The sequence below is a fragment of the Myodes glareolus genome, chromosome 15 (genome assembly GCF_982192425.1).
Source record: "Myodes glareolus chromosome 15, mMyoGla1.1, whole genome shotgun sequence".
Classification (NCBI taxonomy): domain Eukaryota; kingdom Metazoa; phylum Chordata; class Mammalia; order Rodentia; family Cricetidae; genus Myodes; species Myodes glareolus.
In genome coordinates, this window is record NC_142040.1 from 5,182,935 (window position 1) to 5,204,642 (window position 21,708).

Here is a 21,708-nt window from a genome sequence, read left to right on the forward strand (position 1 = left end):
TCCAGTTAGGAAGCATGTCCCAGCATTCTATACACCAACATTATTTAGCTAAACGAGAAAGAAGTCATCTTCCTGACCATCCACAGGTATATGTGCCCATAAAACTGACATGCAATCATGAGATTACATATACACATCACATGAGATCACATACTACAATGCAGATATTGGGAGACACCAAGCTGCTTTAGCAGAAGTGAGCAGCAGTTTCCAGAGCCGATAGTCCTGCAGGCCTTGTCTGGACAGGATCAACCTCCGCCAGAGTCGCTCTTCTGGCTGGCATCTGAGTTACCAGGTGCCATATGCTGTATATTTCAACGGCCTCTGACAAGAAACTTAGAAATGGCATTTCTAGAATTTGGAAATTGCTTAAAATTCTATACCTTTGTCTTAGTAGTAAAATAGAGGTTTGTTTGTATTCTAACAAAACCAAATCATTAAAGTGTAGGCAGTCAGTTCGCCATTGGGAAATGAGAAGACAAGTTAAGCTTTACACACTGTGCTCCTTTAGATGTGCTCAGATGGATGAAACCTGTGAGTACAACTGTGTTAGAATTTGAAAAAAAATGTTTTTCTTAAAGGAAAATCAGCAGTGTTGTTAACTTGGCAGTTGAGATTCACAGGATTCACATGTTATGAGTCAAGTTTATATTATAGATCCTTTCAAAGTCCCAGGGACAAACTATTTTGATAGCTGATTTATCCAATGATTTTCTAATGCATTAGACATTGTTCATAATCTCAAAATGCTTGCAGTTTCATGGTAGAGATTCATCTGAGGAAAAAAGGGAAGGTCTAGAGCTTGAACAGATTTGTCTTCTAAAAATTTCAGAATGGAGAGAAATAAAAGACAAGATGCAAGGAAAATAAGGAAGTACTGTCTACTGCAGCATAACACCGTACTCACAGGTTGGTAGCTTAACAATATCAATCATTTATTTTGCTCATTTATTTTGTGCAAGGTGGGCAAGGCTGGAGGACAGCTGGCCTCCTTTCCTCCATCCAGCTCCATTCTCCACAGAATGGCCCATTTGAATCCCTGCTGGTTGGAGCTAGTCACTAGCAGGGACTCAGCTTGTACCTCAGGCTGAGATCCGGATTGTTCTCCGTAGGGGATTTCCCATGTGCTCTAGAGTTCTCCATGACAGGGCAGCTGAATTCTAAGAATGGTCCTGAGGAAAACCAGGTGGAGACTGCACCAGCCTTTGGAAACTAGCCTCCGATTCACACAGCATCACTTTGCCATGGTCACAATATCGATGCTTTTCAAAAAAAAAAAAGGAATCTACACATCTTTTGACAGGATGAGTCAGCATCACATTATGATAAGAATACAAGATATTGGTGACAATTTTTGGTGACCATCTTTGGAAATTACATCTCCTGTAACTAACTGTACAGCTATAATTCAACCCTTCTCATATATCAAACCTTGTTCACTACACTCTAAACATCTATTTGAAATCTAGCTTTTTACAATTTAAGATCCAAGGTTCCTTGGGTACACTGCCTTATGTACCACTCCTCATCTGAGGAACTGAACTGCAGGGGCATGACCAGTTAGTCCCTCTTCGTTGCTATCTCTCAGGAGCAGGGCAGGCACCAGTGAACCGCCATCCTCCTAGCTCTCTTCTGTCTTTGAAGCTTTACTCTTTGCCTCAGCCTTTACTTTCCATGTGAAAGGAACATCAACAGAGATCTCAGTGTCTGCCGCTAAGTCGCCTTTGTGGGCTGCTTTCTCATAGATGGTGCCTTTTTATTTCTTCCTTTGCTCCTTGGAATGATTTGTTAATTTTTTTGCACTCAACTTTCTTAATGATTTTCTTATAGAAGAGATATTAACTATTTTTAAAACATTTTCTGAAGTATTTGGTGTGGTTTCTGTAAGTTTACATCCACTAACACCCTTAATATGTATCTTTTTCTGTTTTATTGAGATATTTTGAGGTAAATCTTTGTTACTTAGAAACCCAGTTGCTTAATCAAGAGAGTGTGTGACACATATTCCTAAACTTCCTGAAAGGCCCTTGTTGATTTAAAGAATTAGAAGAGACACTGGCTTAGTGTCTGAAATCTTAATAAAAGCCTTAAGAATGTCACCCTGAGAGTTAATAGTTGAATTCTTTGGTTTAAGGGTATTTCTGATGTTGAGAATAGTTTGTTGTGTGGCAAGACTGACAATAGGAAGCCTGCCTGTTTCTGTGTAAATTCAGCAACCTTGCTTTTTAGTTCAACTTTCTTCTTTCATTTCATAATAGACAGAAAGAACACCAAACCCAGAAATAAACACATAAAAGTGTTCCCAGACGGACTGTGGAGTTCATTAGGTAAATTTCTAAGTTCCATGTTCCCACCAGTGAATGCTGCCTGTTATTACTTTGCTCTGAGCCCTGATTTGAGTCCTCCGAGCCAGCAAGACAGTCCTGCTACCATCTGCTGGCTCACCCAGGAAGCCTGTGCACTCTCACTTCCTCCTTCTCCCAAAATTTAATGGCATAAGTCGCCTACTTTTCTGTTACAATAGGCCTTTTCTCCTTTTTAATCCCTACTGCTATATAACAAATCACCTGTAATTGAATGACTTAAGGCTTCCATTTCTGTTTGCCCAGAAATCCCTACCCCATTGCTCTCCATACATCTGTCAAATTCAGATGGAGCCTGGAGCTTGAACTATTGTGGGACAAGATGGTGAAGCTCATGACTGGACTAAAAAAGTTAGTCCAGTTAGATCCTGGGTTAGAGGGATCAGTGAGTATCTATATCTATATCTATATATATACATATATATATCCATTATTTATATATAAGCCTATATGTGTATATGTCTGTACATATATATTTCAGGTTAGGGCTAGAGATAGAAAAGTAGGAGTGCTAACATAGGGATAGTAATTAATACTCAAGCCGTGGATATGATTACTCTGAGAACAAGGAGTGCTAACATAGGGTTAGTAATTAATACTCAAGTCGTGGATATGCTTATTCTGAGAACACAGAGCAGATTTTGACTTTGACTGAGCTGAGGATGGACAATCAAAGCAGTATGACACTATATTTTAAAAACTAAATATTTTTCATGGTCTTTGAGAAGAGAAAGCTTGACCAAATGAACTCTGGGATCCCATATAGTAGCTGAAAGGTTTTTGAACCTCAATAAGCCTCTCTGCTGTTGGAATAATCTGAATTAGATCAAATCAAACCAAATTAGAGAAAGCCCGGGTCTAATGGCTACCAACACTTCGGAGTGGCCTTCCAGCCCCTTCCTTACAAGAGATGAGACAGGAAAGAAAGACCGGACAACCATGTGTTTGTTCTCTGGGAGGCAGTTTAATTACCCTGTGGGAGCAGTCTTGAGCATCTCTGGGGAGGGGCCATCATTTGGTGGGCTTTCTCAGGGGTGGAGTTTGTACTGAGGCAACTCCCAGGGGAGGGAGCTTGGGATGGAATTTCTACCCAAACATCCCAGACTCTTTGGATATATGGATACCTGGGGCTGGAGTGAAGTCTTAATGCAAACATCCCAGACTCTTTGGGTGTAGGGGTGCCATCTCAAGTCTGGCTACTTCCAGCAGGTATGGGATGATTGGGGGAGGGAAGAGTTGGGAGTTGGTGGGTTCACACTCAGCGGGAGGTGTAGCTGAAGAGGCATCCAGTTAACTGCCATCCTGGAGACCTCAGGCATCTGTTCTTTGAGGGAGATGAGAAGGCAGGTGGCTAGGAGAAAAAAACAGATTGTTATTATCAGCCCTGTGAATGGGGTTAGCCATGGGAGGAGTCATTAACTGCCAGAAGAATGGAACAGAGAAATGCCCTGGTTGTACAGGAGAGACACAGGTGAATAAGTGAGATGCAAGAGCAGTTATGCCTGCTCTTCAGATTTCAATTGTTGGGTACATGGCCATTTGAGTCAGGAGAGGTGGTACCAATGTGAAGTTCCAGTTGACATTATCTAGAAGGCCCTCTGTAAGTTGGTCTTGGCCCAGACAGCAGGAATGACCTGTAAAATATGCTTGAAAATGGGTGGGGTTAAAATAGGCTCTGGAGACTGTTAGTTTTTACCAGACCAGATTTCTTAATAAAGCAGCAGGACTTTTTTCCGGGAACTTTCAGGTATCTCTAAGACAGCTGGAACACATTTATGTCTTGGTGTCATAACAAAAGGCTATGACTTTAGGCTTTAGGTTAAAAGACATGACTATTTTAGAAGACAATTAAAAGAAATTGGAAACTCTGAACCTCTGAAGATACATTTGAAACCTGTTAAATCTGAACCTGGGAAAGAAGCACACCAGCCTGTATTATTTTTGTAGGAAACTTAACAAATGAAGTAATGAACTACCAGTACCTTAAGTCATCAAATGCCATCAGACAGATCTGAGAAGGATAAATTCATGAACAGAAATAAGACAGCTTTTTAAGCTGTGCAGGCAATCCCAAGTCTCTCTATGGCCTTTGGCGAATCCCAGTCTTAGAAGCAGTACTTGCCTTTAGCTGTTGAGCACAGGTGGCCTGGTGGATTTTCCTCCGGGATTAGGGTTCAGTCTACCTGTCTTGTCAGGATGAGCCAATCGATCCCCCAGTGTAGTGTCCAGGAAGCTGATGAGGTGGGAGGCAGTGTTTTTTGCTGTGTGGGTGTCTTTGTCATACTCAAAGGCAAGCCTCTAGGCAGGTCTTTTGCAACCATGCATCTTCTTGGAGGAGCTATTGGATGCTGCAGGAGCTGGCATGTCTCTCTGTCATAAGAAGCTGTTTTGTTAAATGCCATACTCTCATATCTGTAAAGGCATTTGAGAATCATGGTACCATTACCTGTCAGGTATATAAAAATTAGACATATAAGTTAAATTTAGACATATAGTTTACCTAGTCAGTTTCAGCTTACCAATGCTAGTAGAGACAAGAAGATTAGAAGGAATATTTTAGTAAGTCAAAGAATATTGGAGGCAGAATGTCTCCTTGGTAGGAACAGCACATATGGGTACTCTTACCAAAGATGATGCTGTGGTTTGTTTTGATCGCAACCAAAAGTAGCAACTGTCCATGTGTTTGTATTCTTCCAGAGCTATTGTAATCTGGAGCTATAAGTTTTACAGATCTTAAAACAAGCACATACACATACACATATACACACAGACATAAAGCAAGCACACTGTGGCCACATTGTTTACACATATATATTTTAACAGACAGATGAACAAAGCTTTTTCCAGGAAACTGTGTCAGTTTACTAACTTAAAAATCCTGGAGTAGGCTGCAGGAGCCAGGCAAGCACACAGGAGGTCCACTGAGGGCCAGATCAGCAGGTGCTGTAAGGAAGAACAGAACATAGGGATGGAAGACCTATGCAGCTCAGAGTGGGAAGACAGGGGAAATGGATCCATTGTAGGGAGAATCCTAGGGTGACCAGATCACATACCAGGAATACAGACAAACAGCAAACAGTGAGAGAAACGGGGAAGGGTGTAGGGAGACAGGGCGGGAATAAAGCATCAGAAACCACGGACATATGGGGGCTTGTTTACTTGTTACATGCTGGCAAAAAACTTTAGGCATTAAGAACATATGGTGTCAAATAGCCCCAATTTAAAAAGATTTTGTAAAAGGCAGCTCAAGGGTGTTTGGGGACAGACCTCTAATTTTAAGTGTCCATTTCACAAATCTATGCTGAACCCAAAAGCCTAATGCAATACAGCTACAATGGTAGACTTTGGGTCGAAAGGGAAAAAAAAAAAAAAACAACAGAGGGGTATGAGAAATACCTTAACAGAAAGTCTCCTGATAAAGTAATCCTATGGGGACAAAACAGGTCCTTGTACCAGTCAGGTTGGGTGCCTGGCATGGCCATGTCTTCAACAGGACAGCCCTAAAATCGCATGAGGCCCTGGGCCACAAACAAAGCCAATATTAGCCTGGTGGAGAGCAGGTAAGGGAGTGAAAGGTGTTTCCCAACACATGGCTCTGGGCTGGTGGGGGAAAAGCCCCCTCCATGAGACCTCCAAATGAAAAGTTTTTGTATCCCAATAAACCTCTCCACCAATGCAATAATCCAAATTAGACCAAATCAAACTGAATTAGAAAAAGCCCAAGTTTAATGGCTACCAACACTCTTGGGTGGCCTTCCAGACCAGCCCCCCCAAAAGATGAGACAGGGAAGGAAGACCAGAAAACCATGTGTTTGTTCTCTGGGGGGCCGTTTAAATACCCTGTGGGCATGGTCTTGAACATCTCTGGGGAGGGGTCATCGTCTGGCAGGCTTTCTCAGAGGTGAAGTCTGGACTGGGGCAACTCCCAGGGCAGGGGGCTTGGGATGGAACTTTTATCCAAACATCCCAGACTCTTTGGATATATAGATTCCAGGGGTTAAAGTGAAGCCTTAACTCAAACATTCCAGACTCTTTGGGTATATGAATGCCAGGGGCTGGTGTGATGCTTCCATTCAAACAGTAGCACTGAGTAAAAGGGATGTCCTCAATAGGCACTTGACCATCCTCAGGTGTGTCCCTTATGTGTCTGTATGGCAAGCACCTCACTCACATAGACTTTCTGCTTTCTTACAAGAGAAGCACGCTGAAATCACAGCAAGTAAGAGGCAGGAAAAAACACAAAGAGAACCGAGAAGGAGAAACCAGAGAACTAGTGAAGACTCTATATAATACAACTTCTACTTCATTTGCCAGTGTTACTAGTGTTTGATTTAATCTTAATAAAGCCTCTGTGCTGACACAAGAAACTCTAATCAAACCAGATTAGAGCAAATTAAAATGCCCGTGTTTAATGAATGCGACACTCTAGGGTGGAACAAGATAGCATGACAGGGCGAAAAAACCCTTGTAATTTGAAACCACATGTTCCTTTTCTGGTGCAAGCCTAAATAGCCTGTGGGAGGGGTCCTGACCCTCCTTGGGGGAGGGGTCAGCACTTTGCAGGTTGGGAGTTGAGGTCCAGACTAGGCAACTCTCAGTCCAGGGGTTTCCAATCAACTAGTATATAACTTACTTAAATGAGGCATCAATCAAAGGAAGCTAAGTAATTTATACTTATTGTATTTATTTTTTTTACTCTAAAGTAAGTCACTATGTAATGCAGATGAGGATAATAAGAAGCAGTATGTAGCCAGCAGAGGCATAATTTGTACTTACAAAATTTGATTTTAAAACATAGCCTCTAAATAGCATTGTCTGAAGCACTTGCTTTAGGACTTCTAAATTGTTTTTTAAAGAGGAGGAATGGGGCAGCATGGTATGGGAATAGTCTGACCATGAAAATAGATGAGTCTGGACAATAAAACATACACCCAGCAGAGCAAACTGTGCTTGGATAACCAGACTGTCTAACTGTGTTGAATGGTAACAGACTGTAGAGGGCTGAAAGAAGGGTAGGTGTTGAGGTATGAATAGTGTATCATGAGATGGTTTTTGGCCCTATGGGGGTGTGGGTTGGGGAGGGTGAAACAGTGTGGTTTGAATGTGAAATTTCCCCTACAGTCTTACGTTTTTGCAGACTTGATCCCCAGATGGTGACATTGTCTGGAAGTTAAGGAGCCTAGAGGTGGAGCTTTGCTGGAGGAAATAGCCATGGGAGATGGGCTTGAGATTTATAGCTTACCACACGCCTGTTCTTTGTCTGCTAATCGCCATACCTTCCCTTCTGTGGTGAACTGTGGTGAACTGGTATCTCCTCTGGAATGGAGAAAAAGTAAACCCCATTTGCCTATGTTGCTTTTGTAAGGTATTCTACCAAACAGCAGCAAAGCCCAGTGGCCCCCATCCTATATTTCTGGTTGCCAGCTTGAAAGTCAGCTCTGAGGCAAGCTATACTTAGAGGAAGGCTCCTGGGAGCAGCTGGTACCCGGGTCACACAGGAGGGAACCAGACCAGCAGCTGGTAACCCAGTCACACAGGAGGGAACCATAGGCTCCTGGAAGCAGCTGGTACCCCAGTTCACACAAGAGGGACCCAGACCAGAGGCTTCTGGAAACAGCTGGTACCCTGGTCACATAGGAAGGAACCATAGGCTCCTGGAAGCAGCTGATACCCCAGTCACATAGGAGGGAACCAGACTGTAGGGCCTCAGACCTCAGGTCATTGTTTGGACCTGCCATTAGTGGTCTGGGAACCAGGAAAGGTTTCCTCACTGAATAAATAGAAAATATTTTACATTTACAGTATGTGTGAAAAGGTGTTATTTTTACCAAACTAGTTCCAAAGTATCTTTCTTCATAAAACTCAAAAATTATAGTTCTGATAAGTGAGGTATAATAGAAAATTCGGCTTAAAGTAGAAGGAGTCCAAATCCTCATAGCCAAGGTATTTTCACTCTGAGATTAAATTTCCTTGGATTCTAGAAGAAAGTGACTTTTAAATTCCTTAGGAATGTTTGCTTCACTGTAGATTTTTCAAACAGGTTCTGGTCATTACTAGTAGGGTTTCTGAATGCAGAAATGTTCCTCTCATTCTCGCTGGAGTGAGGGAATACTGATATAGGCTTGGATTTATCATCCTACTTAGATATATCTCCAAAGCATAATTGCCTCCAACTCTGTGGATGTCTTATGGTGGTTGCATACAGTTCTTAAATTCAGAATTGCAGTTTTTCTAATTGATGTACAATAAAAATATTTCTTTTCCTAGTGTTTCTATCTATCCTTCTTAAAAACTACTTACAAAAGTACTGAAATTAATATTTAAAATTGGAACCCTTTCACTTCTGTGTAAGAACTTTATATGGAGGAGCATAGGAAAGGCTGCCTTCTGAACCCAAGTCCTCATTATGCCTCTACTGGTTGCGAGAAGTTATTTATCTTCTTTGTGCTTCAGTGTCCTTACAGAATGGGGCCACCCAAGTGTTCATTTCATAATGTTATTGTATGTAATCAATGAGTTAATATTAGCAAAGTAGCTATAGTAACCTTTGGCATATAAATACAAAACACAGTTTTGATGTTAAAAAAAATTAAAAAATGAAGAAGCAACGTGTGATGATGAGATGGTGCAGCGTGTGCGGACTCTGACTCTGCGCGTTCAGTGTGTTAATTTTGTTAGTTTGTTTCTCCTGTTTAGACATCCATTCTCTTCCCATGAAATGGAATAATTGCCCAAAGTCATCCTGGCTTTGCAGGTTCCCATGAGGATTAGTAGGTTGGTCTATGTTAAGCACTGTGTTCCATGTCATGATTACAAATACACGATTTCTGAGAGCTTTGGAACTCTGTTCTTGGAGATTTACATTTAATTCTTAACTTCTCATCTGCAGGTCATATTTGGACATCTTGAAACTTGGCAAAGGATTCTTTAAAAATGCATGGCCCTAGGCTGGTGGATAAGATGTAAAGTAGATTGAGAACACAGTGGGGCTTGTAGGATTACTTGCATTAGGTACTTTTTCACAAGCCACAGCCTGGCCCAAAGCCTTGTTGGCCCAGAAACTACACAGGTTCCCCTTCATCCGTGTGTAGCGTTCTACTCATGCTGGGCTTGCGGAACAAAGTTGACAACTTATGGTCTAAATCAGAATACCAGCATCTCTACCAACCTGCTGGAGGCAGGCCACCTGGAGATCTGTCTCTAGCCGAATGGCCCTCTTGAAAATTCACAATGGGAGGTAGCTGTTGTGTTGCTCCTCAAGCCCCCTGAGTGTCAAGCAAGTTCTTCTTGACGGCATTCTAGAGGAGATCCCTGATTCTCATGATAAAGTAGCTTGCTGAGCATGGACCCGAAGGGTGGCATCCTCTAATACTCTTAGGTGAAGATTTAGAGATGCAGGTTCATATTAAGAAGGACATGCTGCCTGGTGGTGGTGGCGCACACCTTTAATCCCTGCACTCAGGAGGCAGAGGTAGGCAGATCTCTTTGAGTTCAAGATCAGATTGGTCTACAAAAGCAAGTTCCACAACAGGCTCCAAAACCACAGAGAAACTCTGTCTTGAAAAAAAAGAAAGAGGGGCTGGAGAGATGGCTCAGAGGTTAAGAGCATTGCCTGCTCTTCCAAAGGTCATGAGTTCAATTCCCAGCAACCACATGGTGGCTCACAACCATCTGTAATGGGGTCTGGTGCCCTCTTCTGGCCTGCAGGCATACACACAGACAGAATATTGTATACATAATAAAATAAATAAATATTTTTTTTAAAAAAAAGAAGGGCATGCCACCAGACTTAGAGCATCCTGCTCAGCATTTGGGTGTGCGAGTTTCTGAGATGCTCTTGGCCTAGATCCTTGCCGAGGCTGTGTTTACCTTCTGACACATAGGAACCATGTATGGCTACCTAAGATTGCAGACTGCCTAGGAATACATCAGATCTTTAGAAGCTTTAGAGTATCTTTTTTTTCTGGGGGAAAACATTTAATAACCAGAAATATTTGCATAACAGATTGTTAACCTTTCCTAAAAAATCCAGAAATCTGACTCCTTCCCACATTAGGTTAACCTAAGAGCTGGCTTGAAACTGCCTCTTTGAAATGAGACTCTGAATCCCCTGCCCTCTCTTCAGGTCATACAAGATCGCGCCTTCCTCTCATCTGGGATACTGGTCTATATTACCTCTTATTAATGCGTGTGCCTCTAGGCATTTGAGTTTGTATTCCTCTGACAATAGAAATTGCATTCATTTATCTATGCTTTGACCTACTGTTTATTTATTTCGAAGTTTAATTCTCACATGTAAGTATCTTTTTATCATTTTCAAATTTACCTCACTGTCACCTGCAAGTAGGGAAACACATTTGAGTTTGTGAGTCCTTGAGGATTACAGTGTTATGAAGGCTAAAGTGTAAACTTCATAGCTTCAAGAAAGTAAGGTCCCTAGGGGAACTAAAAAATAGATGGTACCAATGGTCAGTGGCTTCTATTTCTAGCTCAAAAACCCTTTCTTTTTCCCAGGATGAAGATTATTAAGGATTCCTATCTTTCCTAGATTTTCTTGAGACAGCAAATCTGCTCTCAGGGAACATTAATGTTCACATCTGTATTTCTAAGGTGTATAGTTGGATACAGTTTTTACAAATGTATTCATCATGTGTTTGTTTTAGTTAACAACAGCCTATTTTTAACTTCAGTTGTGAATTATTAATAATCTTATATAGCAAGATATGTGTACATTCTTTATGATTTTTGAGAACTGCAGTTTTGGTGATTATTTTAAATATTGTTTTCTCTAATGCAGGAGAAGCTAAAAGGTAACTAATTGTAAAAACTGAACTTGTTGGGGGCTGGGAAACTGGCTCGACAGTTAGGAGCATGTACTGACCTGGTATAAGGACCTAAGTCTAACTCTCAGCACCCACATTGGGTGGCTCACAACTCAATAACTGTAAAACCAGCTCTAGAAGATCCAGTGTTTTCTTCCTGGCTCCTGAACTCATGCACTCAGCTTGCCCCTCCTCCACCCCTACCCCCACTACACACACAATTAAAAATAAAATAAACTTTTATTAAAAAGGAACTTATTTCTCAAGGAAGCAGTTTTCTTCAGATTAATAACCTATTTTCCCCTTTATTTCTTATTAATCTTCTTAATAAATTAGTATTTATTTCTAAGTAATATAAATAGGTCTCTAAGAAAACATAAATACTTCCCAGGTCTTAGGGCATTCTCATGAGTCCATACACATCAAATATGACTATTTAACAATGACATTTGAGGTTTCATGTTGTATCACTCTCTGTGTATCGAGATCATATGTCTGTGTTCATGCCAGAACCTTCTACTGCATCCTCTTCCATCTACTATTTAAGAACAGAATGCATCATAGAAGAAAAAGTGGGAAGTACACTTGAACGCATTGGCACAGGAGACCACTTCCTAAATATAACCCCAGCAGCACAGACACTGAGAGAAACAATTAATAAATGGGACCTCCTGAGACTGAAAAACGTCTGTAAATCAAAGGGCACAGTAAAGAAGACAAAATGGCAGCCTACAGAATGGGAAAAGATCTTCATCAACCCCACATCAGACAGAGGTCTGATCTCCGAAATATACAAAGAACTCAAGAAATTGGTCATCAAAAGAACAAATAACCCAATAAAAAAAATGGAGTACAGACCTATATAGAGAAATCTCAACAGAGGAGTCTAAAATGGCTGAAAGACACTTAAGGGAATGCTCAACATCCTTAGTCATCAGAGAAATACAAATCAAAACAACTATGAGATTCTATCTTACACCTGTAAGAATGGCCAAGATCAAAAACACTGATGACAACTTATGCTGGAGAGAATGTGGGATAAAGGAAACACTCTTGCTTAGTAGTGCAAGCTGGTACAGCTGCTTTAGATATCAGTATGGAGATTTCTCAGAAAATTAGGAAACAAACTTCCTCAAGACTCAGCAATACTACCTTTGGGTATATATCCAAAGGATGCTCAATTGTGCCACAAGGACATGTGCTCAACTATGTTCATAGCAGCATTGTTTGTCATAGCCAGAACCTGGAAACAACCTAAATGCTACTCGACTGAAGAATGGTTAAGTAAAATGTGGTACATTTATACAATGGAGTACTACACAACAGAAAAAAATAATGACCTTTTGAAATTTGCAGGCAAATGGATGAATCTAGAAAACATCATATTAAGTGAGGTAACCCAGACACAGAAAGACAATTATCACATGTGCTCACTCATAAGTGTTTTTTAAACATAAAGCAAAGAAAATCAGCCTACAATCACAATTGCAGAGAACATAGACAACAATGAGGACCCTAAGAGAGACATACATTGATCTAATCTACATAGGAAGTAGAAAGTAGAAAAAGACAAGATCTCCTGAGTAAATTGGGAGCATGGGGATCACAGGAGAGTATTAACCAGGAGGGGAGAATGAGGGGAGCAGAGAAAAATGTATAGCTCAATAAAATCAATTTAAAAATACCGATTCCAAAAAAAAAAAAAACAGCATGCATTAACACATCTGGTACATGGTCACTTCTTCATCATGAATTGTTACCTTCAGCTCCTTTATAAGGATTTCTCCTTTAATTAAAACCACAAACATACTGATTGCATGAGCTGTTTATGTCTATCCTGATGTCAGTTCTGTGCCACAGTGTGGAGTGCAGGCAGGTGCTCTGTGGATGGTGACTGAGCTGCTCCTAACATGATTTTCATACTCAGAAAGAATTCAAGAAAACTACCTCATTTGCATTTGCCTCAGGAAAGTAAATTTAAAATGTTGAAGAAGACACTAGACTATAAGAGGTTTACCATTCTCAGCTATTATTGTTATAAAAAGAAACCTCAAAGTAATGGAATTGATGTTATGAAAATTTGTCGATAGATTTGCTTATGAGACTTTAAGTCACAAAAAATAGAATTTACCTAAGGGATTATTGCCTCTAATACAGCAAAAGATAAGTAGTGTTCCACCCAGGCCTGTTAGAGATAAGCAGAATTTACAATACTAAGACATACATGTTTCTCCATCTGTACTGATTAGCCATTAGGCCATCTCCAAATAACATGCCTCTAACAGGGAGTTCAAGAATGCAGTGCAGGGACACAATGAATACTAAGTTTTGCTATATCATTAAATTCTCTGTGCTCTTATCAGGAAAAACCTAATTCTACCAGGTGGGCAAGATAATCCTATAGATGGAAGTTACTGTCCTGTCTGGTCTCACAGCTGTTCAGTCCCAAAGAAAGACACAATAGTGGATATTAGCATGAAGACTGGGCTGTTTTGCATTTACATATGAATAAATCCAAGCCACATTTTAGGAAGCTAGTAAAAGTTTATAGGAAGCCCACAGGAAAATCAAAGTTCTTGGCCAATATGAAAAGGCACACTGGAGAGTCTGATGTAGCTAGCTGTTTGTTTTTGTCTCTGACTTTGGCATTCCCTTTAGCCAGATGGAAAAATCGGAGAAAACATAAAGTGGAGCCCTTAAAAGGTGAGGACTGGGCCAGAGAAGAGCACTTTGATTAGTGTTACATTGTGCTGAAAAGTAATGGAGGGTCCATTTAAAGTGATACAATGTTATAAAATATGTAAATATTAAATTACTTTTTAGAGTAAAATGCTCCTTTCAAATTACCTATAGATTACATGCATTTGTTTTTATTTTATGTAACATACAATAAATAAAAAACTGAGCAAATGGATTGGATTTCTCCCAGTATCCCTATCATTCCCGTTAAACCTCCTTTCCAGACCTAGCTTCCAGTTCACAATTGATGTGGAGCCCTGTAAACAAAGTGTCTCTGTGAATTGGCACATAAATTTGTCTCTTAGCTGAAACAATGCATTTTTCTGCAGTTCGTCGATTTTATTTAAGAATATTTGCATGTAGTGTATCTATATAGCCCAATTGTTTTAAAAAACTACATAATATTCCTTAGTATAGAATACTGCTCATATCAGCTCATTCATTTAACCATTCCACTGTTGGTGGCCCATGGCAAAGCTGTTCACATTATAAACAATTCCACTATGAGCATTCTAGTGTGCCCATCTTTGCACAGCAGAGAGAAAACATGACAGTGCATGGCAAGATCTGGGAAGGGTAATGCTGGTAGAGGTGGTGGAGGTGGTGGTAGAGGTGGTGGTGATGGAGGTGGTGGTGGAGGTGGAGGTGATGGTAGAAGTGATGGTGATGGTGGTGGTAGAGGTGGTGGTGGAGGTGGTGGTGGTGGTGTCAGAAATCTGTCCTTTATGTATTTGTTTTTTCTTTTCTTGGCCTGATTTAGGCAGCATCATATTGTACAGCACATGAGACAACTGGAAGTCCTACGCTTAGATTCTACAAAAAAAACAAAACAAAACAAAAAAAATCCTCTTTCTTAGTGTCAGCAAAAGGGGAGAGATTGGGTCTCAGTTGATAGATCATGTGCTCGCCCTTGACTCTAGTCCCCTAGCTGTGTGAACAGGACTTGCTGATTCTCTGCCTTTGCAAACAGAGGATGAATGGGCATCCTACAATGCAGACTTGTGTCACAGTGCCCAAGTATATGAAGTATCGATGTTTGGTAGAGTAATACAAACACAGAAACCATGCAATGCATTCCCATGCAGGTATCTCTTAGGCCACAATCATTATCTGAGGCCTCTAGGCCCAGGCATGGGAAAGAGGAAAGGCAAAAGCCCCATGCCATTCCTCGTGCTGAGCAGGCAATATTCAACCAAGCACCATCCGTGACCCTACCAAGAGCCCTGGCACTGGGCAGTTGGTCTCCGTTGTGGTGAGAAAGTACAGCATGGGAAGGTAGGAGACAGGAAGAGGTAGAGTGGTTCGTGGGCTGGGGAGAGAGGTGGATATGAAGAGGTGAGGCCGGTGAAGAACCAGCTGACGTGAATTACCAGCTGGCCACCTGAGTCCAGGGAGATATCTAGGCCTGGGCTATGACAAGGGCCAGGTATTGATCTGGGGTTCTGGAACAACTGAGGGATACTGTGATGATGTCTGTGGTTCCTGTTGTCACTGGGAATCACGCCGATCTGGATAGCCTGCCAGGGGCCATAGTGACCACCTAGGCTGCTGCCAAGGGCCATGTCTGGGTCCATGGTCCTGCACAGCCAGGTCTGTGTTGATGTTCTTCACCCGTGTTGCCACCATGCCCTTGTGAATGCCTGGGGTCTAGGATAAAACATGCTGTCTAGGATGTGACCGTGTTGGTGTCTGAGGGCTGTGTTGCTGTTGGTATCAGGTTGATTTAGGTGGCCAAGGTTGTTAACTGGGATCATACTATCATCAGGACCAGGGCTGCAGTCAATGGTCTGAGTCTGGGGCTCTGTGGCGTTCAGGATCTGTGTTGATGTCTTTGGCTCCTGAGACCACTGAAGATCATGCTAGTGCCAGGGGTCTAGGCTGCCCTCTGCATTGGTATCCAAGCGCCATGTTGCTGTAGGGGCCATGCTAGTCCTGATAGTCTGTGTTGCCACTTGGGATCAGAATGCCGTCTAAGCCTAGACTGTTGTCTTGGACCATGATTAGGTCCATGGTTCTACCATAGGCAGGGTCTGTATTGATTTCTACACCGTATGGTGAATCCAAAGGCCACAGAGATGCCCAGGATCTGGGCCTCAACCTGTGGCCATGAGGGTATTTGAGACCCTTGCTGCCACCAGGGACATCCTGATCTGAATGGGGCCATAATGTCATCCAAGCTATGGCTGCTGCACAGGCCCTTGTCTGGGTACACAGCAGCCAGAGTCTAAGTTGATATCTGGGCTCCTATTGCTACCAAGGGCCATGTAGAGAACTGGAATCTGAAACACAATTAATAAAAACTCAGAGACGGAAATTGGGTTTCAACCTGAAGGTTAGAAAAGCAAAACAGCCAGCCACTGGCTCTTACCTTTACCTCAGTACAAAATGGCGATCCTGCCTCCAGAAATCTCAGAATGAGATTGAGACTGAGAGCTGTCTCCTCCTGTTTTATAATCCTCTCTAGTTCTGGGATCAAGGGCATGCACCACTCTTGCCTCATTCTTATAGCAGGCTAGTGTGGCTACTGGGATTAAAGGTGTGTCATTGTGGCTACTGGGATTAAATGTGTGTGTCATTGTGGCTACTGGGATTAAACATGTGTGTCATATCATTACTGCCCAGTCTGTAAGGCTGGCCAGTGTGGCCGTTTTACTTTTCTGGTCCTCAGGCAAGCTTTATTTATTAAAATACAAATGACAAGCCACTACAGGAATCTAATCGGCCACCTCGTATCATATCAGTGTCCAAAAATCATGTTGTGTCTGGGGCCATGTTGATCTGGATGGCTGATACTGCTACCTGGAGCCATGGAGAGGTCTAGGCATGGGCTGCTGCCTAGGGCCATGCAGAGGTTGGGATCTGTGATGGTGTCCATGGCTCCAGTTGCCACCAGGAACTCTGCATACCTGGGGTCTAGCCAGTTACCTGGGAACATGTTGATGCCCATGGGTCATGCTGCTGCGGGTGCCATATGATCTGAGGAGCCTGTGCTGCCCAGGGCCATGGAGATGTCCAGTCCTGAGCTGCTGCTTAGGGCCACATCTGGGTCTGTGATCCTGCTGCAGCTGGGATCTGTGGCTGGGTCTGTGGGGTTTTATGTCCATGGCTAGTGTTAACACAGGGATCATTAAAACCATGTTGTGCTGAGCCAGCCCCACCCTTTACTGGCCATGGAATGGCTGGTCCTGCCCCTCCCTGGATATTGCAGCAGGTGAGCTGGCCCCACCCCTCAGGGGAGAGCACGTCCAACACTGGGGAAAGATGTTCCAACCCCTCACTGTAGGCATGCACCTCACCTATGAAACACACTAGAGTTGACCCTATGACTGGGGTACATGTGAGCTGACCTTAAGGGCATGAAAGCAGAAGATCTGACCCCTCCCACTCTTGTCTGTCATGTGGGGGTATGGGTGAGGGAAAGATGCCCTTCACTCATTATCCCTTGTAGCAGGTGAGAGAGCTGGCCCTGAGATCACAATAGTAGGAGAGCTAGCCTGACTCTCACTGCAGTACAGGAAAAAACAACCTCTGCTTTCCATCTGAGCAGCACACTAGAGCTGATCCTGTTGTCAGGGTCACAGGTGAGCCAGCCCTGAGGGCCAGAGAGCAGGAGAGCTGACCCCCACCCGATGCCCCTTACAGCAATTAAGTGAGGGGGCCCTGCACCCTACCAGTGCTAAACAGTAGAGCTGGCCCTGGCAATATGAGTGAGAGAGACCCAAGAGCAGGAGAAAGGGCCCTGTTCCTTGCTCTAGGCTGCGTTGGGTGTGCTAGCCCACACCATGCTGGAGAGATCATTCAGGCAGTGATAATGAAGGAAAGCTAGCAAGCTACGACCCAGGTCCAGAACCAGGGCTGTGAGCTGCCCCACCCCAACATCCACCTCATCTATGAACTGTTGGAGCATGTAAAAGAGACAAACCTACAGATCCTAAACAGCAGGATCTCCATGACACAGGACAGCAGGAAATCCAAGAGGAGCCCAGTGAGAGCCCATGATTGGTGGTGTAGCAGAGGCCAGAGGGCTCGAACCAGACCAATGACTCGTGGGAATGAGCACTTGCAAGTAAACATGAGTGGACTGAAGGGTAAGTTGTGTAGGGCCTGCTCTCCTGCTGCGGTCTTCAGTGAGGGCAGGGCCAGTAAAGGGTGGGACTGGCACAAAATGGTTCCAATGACTCCCTGTGCTAACAAGGGCCATGGGCATCATCACAGACCACAGCTGTAGCAGGACCATGGAACCAGACAAGGCCCTCTGCAGCAGTTAGGGGCTGGACATCTCCAAGGCCCCAGTGGCAGCACAGGTCCCCCAGATCAGTATGACCTGGCATGGTCCTCAGACACCAACGTGATCTCAGTTGGCAACCAGACCCCAGTCATCTGCATGGCCCTCAGTGACAACAGGAGCCATGAACATCAACTCGGACCCTTGCTGCTGTAGGGCCATGGATGCAGGCATGGCCCAGGTGACACCATGGCCACCACGTGACAGCACAGGCCACTCAGATCAGCATGGTTCCAATGGATACCCTCATGGACACAGGTTGCAGCCTAGACCCCAGGCATTTGTGTATTCATCATGTTCTCATCTCAATAGGGAACAATTTTTGTTAATTTTGTTAATTTTTGTTAATTCAGAAGACCACTATTATATGCTTGCTTAAAATTAAATTAAGATATAAACACACTTCTTAGTATTTTGTTTTGAGGCAAGATCATAACAGAAATTATGCACTCTGCTTGCTTGTTAAGTAGTATTTATTAAATTCTCCTGTTGCAAGGAGAGGGCCCCTTGTTTGTCCTGGCCACTCGGCTAGCTTACACACAAAATAAATACACAGAAATTGTATTAATTAAAACACTGCTTGGTCATTAGCTCTAAATTCTTATTGGCTAACTCTTCCATATTAGTTTAACCTATCTCCTATATATATCCTCCTATATATATCCTCCTATAACCTATATCTGTGTATCGCCACGTGACAGTAACTTACCAGAGATTCTAACCGGTGTCCATCTCCTGCAGAGGATCCATGGCTTCTCTGACTCTGCCCTTCTTCCTCCCAGCATTCAGTTCTGTTTTCTCCGCCTACCTAAGTTCCGCCCTATCAACTAGGCCAAGGCAGTTTCTTTATTCATTAACCAATGAAAGCAACACCCAAACAGAAGGACCTCCTACACCATTCTCCTGTGTATTGGCCATCATTACAGTGGCTGCAAATGAAATATTGAACACAAGATCCTTGCCCTCAGGTTTCTCACATTATTTATATCATGTAGCAATTAAATAAAGAAGAATATTTCAGACTATAATGTTCTATGAAAGAAATTAACCAGATCACCAAATAAAAAGTAGTTCTAGAAAGTTATTTGTAGAAAAGTAGTCAGGGTTATCTTTCTAAAGATATACTATTAGGATTGTAATTTGAAGATGGAGCCTGAATCTCCAGCTCTAGACTTACGTTCTCTAGGATGATAGCCTGTGGCCTGTGGCTAGGAAGCAGTTTAAATGGAAAGTCACTCACACATCCAGCACTAGTGCAGAAACAGGAAACCATGATTGTTATTAATATATTTTTGATCAAGTACATACTGGCATTTACATACTGGTGTAAGCCTTGTTAGGATGGTGTACTTTTATTACCCTTCCCTCTCTCCCCCGCCCCTCTTCTCCTTTCCTACCCATTCCCCTGTTCCTTCTTTTCCTTTTTTACCCAGGGTCTTGCGCTATACACTGACATAGCTGCAGCCAGCTGTGGCATAGCCTCATCTAATCTCACATTCAGGATCCTCTTGCTTTAGCCCACCAAGCGTGGAGATTTTGTGTCAGCATAAATCATTTTTGTTAAATTAATTTTTAATGTGATTACTAAAATGGTTGTGATTATATATCTAGGTCATCTTATTTCTTTTTAGCAGTTCTGCTACAGTTTCAACCTATTTGCTGCTATTAATGTATATTTCCACCTTTTTGTCCTGATAATAGTGATTTGGTTTATATAGTAGATCTTTTCTGTCTGTTATATTTGTTTTGAATTTGTAGCGAGTCCCCAGCAGCTTGCTGGGGGGCAGGTCCACAAACCAAGGTGGCTGGTCCCCAGCCCTGTGGCAGCAGGCTGGTCCCTGGCGAGCCCAGTGAGCAATGTGAACAGACAGCGGGTGGGAGGCACATAAACAGGCACATCATACAGAATAGAATTGGATATTTATTAGTTGAGTTATGGAGGGGAAGGAAAAAGGGGAGAGGGGAGGTGAGAGAGAGAGGGAGAGAGAGAGCAGAGGGGACAGAGAGAGAGCCAAGATGCTGAGGAAGAGAGAGAGGCTATAGGGAGTGGGTGTGGCTTGTCTCTTAAGGGGACAGAATATTACAATATTTCACTGAGATAGTCAAATAAATTAATTTAATATATGATATGTATGATCAAACTTAGTACAACTCAGAATTATTGTGTAACAGGTGGTGGAGAAAGCCGCCATATTTACTAGAGGAGTTATGTCATTAGTAACATGTCTTAGAAATATTTATAACCAGATAAACTCAGAGTTGAGGAGACAGGCAGAGGGGCAGAGCTTGCTTCACAAGGTGATGATAGTATAGAACCTGTAGGAAAAAAACACCATCAAATTGTGAAGGTTTATTTCATTCTACATTTAGTGAAGGAAAGTGTATTGTATTATATAGAATTGCCTCTGCTTGCCTGCTAAAATACAGTTTTATTCTGCAGATGGTGTTAGTGTCTTTAGTGTACCTTTTAAATATATATATATATAATATGATTACTAAGAATAAAAGCACACACATATATATTTGCTTAGAATAAGCACACACGCACACACACCATGTACATGCACACATATGCATTCATGCACACACACTCATGCACACGCTGCACATACACACACGCATGTGCACACACACTCACACACATGCACACACATATATGTGATTACCAAGAGTAAATACACACATGTACATGCACACACACACATGCAGTACACACACACACATACAGCCTCTCAGGGAGATGCTGTCAAGCTCACACCTCTTTAATAATATTAAGTCGGTTCTCTGCAGAGAGCAATGTGAACAGTGATACTTTGGACAGTGATGTGAGTCTCTTGTGGATTTTGTCATGGGGAAAAGATTGATTACTAAAAACGTGTGACTGAGTACGTAAATTAAAAATATATTTAGCTTGGAATAATCTTAGGAGCCTAGAGATGGTGTTTGTTATGTAAGTTGCACTAACAGTTTGCAAAGGGAAACTCTACCCTGCCTGGTTTGAGCGTTGAGTCACATCCTGTGAATCTGAAGCAAGGGGATGGTATTTAAACATCACTGCTTCCTCTTACTTTCATTCTAAGTCGCTGCAGTTCAGAGCAGCAAGTGCTTGGTGCAAAGAGGCTGTTGCTCTCCCCTAGAGGTGAGCAGACACTCTCACTGGTGTTCCGTGAAGGAAGCCAAGCCTGGAGATGCAGCTCTTTACAGGGTGAAAGATGCTTTGCTCGTTCCTCAAGCACTATGCTAGACAGCTACAAGCTGAAAAGTGTCTGCACTTTACCATTTGTTTGTCACAAGGTAAGTGGATGACGGGGTTCTCACTGGGTGGTAGCAGCAAAGGAGTGTGGCAGTTTCAAAATACCGTGTCTCAGAAAATGCCTTCTCACAGGGTACGGTATTTGGGAATCTAACGGGAGTGTTTTGAACTTAGCATATATCCCACTTGTGAAAGACTCAATTTAAGGGAACAGTGTCCTGTTGGTGGTTGGTAATGAAAAAGGAA

General features: G+C 42.6%; 1 protein-coding gene across 3 annotated transcripts in view; it reads left to right on the forward strand.

The window, feature by feature from the left end:
• Positions 1–21,708, forward strand: part of Mctp1 (multiple C2 and transmembrane domain containing 1) — a 592,866-nt gene that overhangs the window by 204,058 nt on the left and 367,100 nt on the right. The window contains exon 1 of one of the 3 annotated variants that reach the window (XM_087896742.1): positions 21,221–21,503. The exons of the other annotated variants lie outside the window; for them this stretch is intronic. Within the exon in view, the coding sequence (XP_087752868.1) occupies positions 21,447–21,503 (57 nt within the window). The 5' untranslated portion in view covers positions 21,221–21,446. Of the gene's footprint in view, positions 1–21,220; positions 21,504–21,708 lie in introns of those variants that run through there. 3 annotated transcript variants of the gene reach the window in all.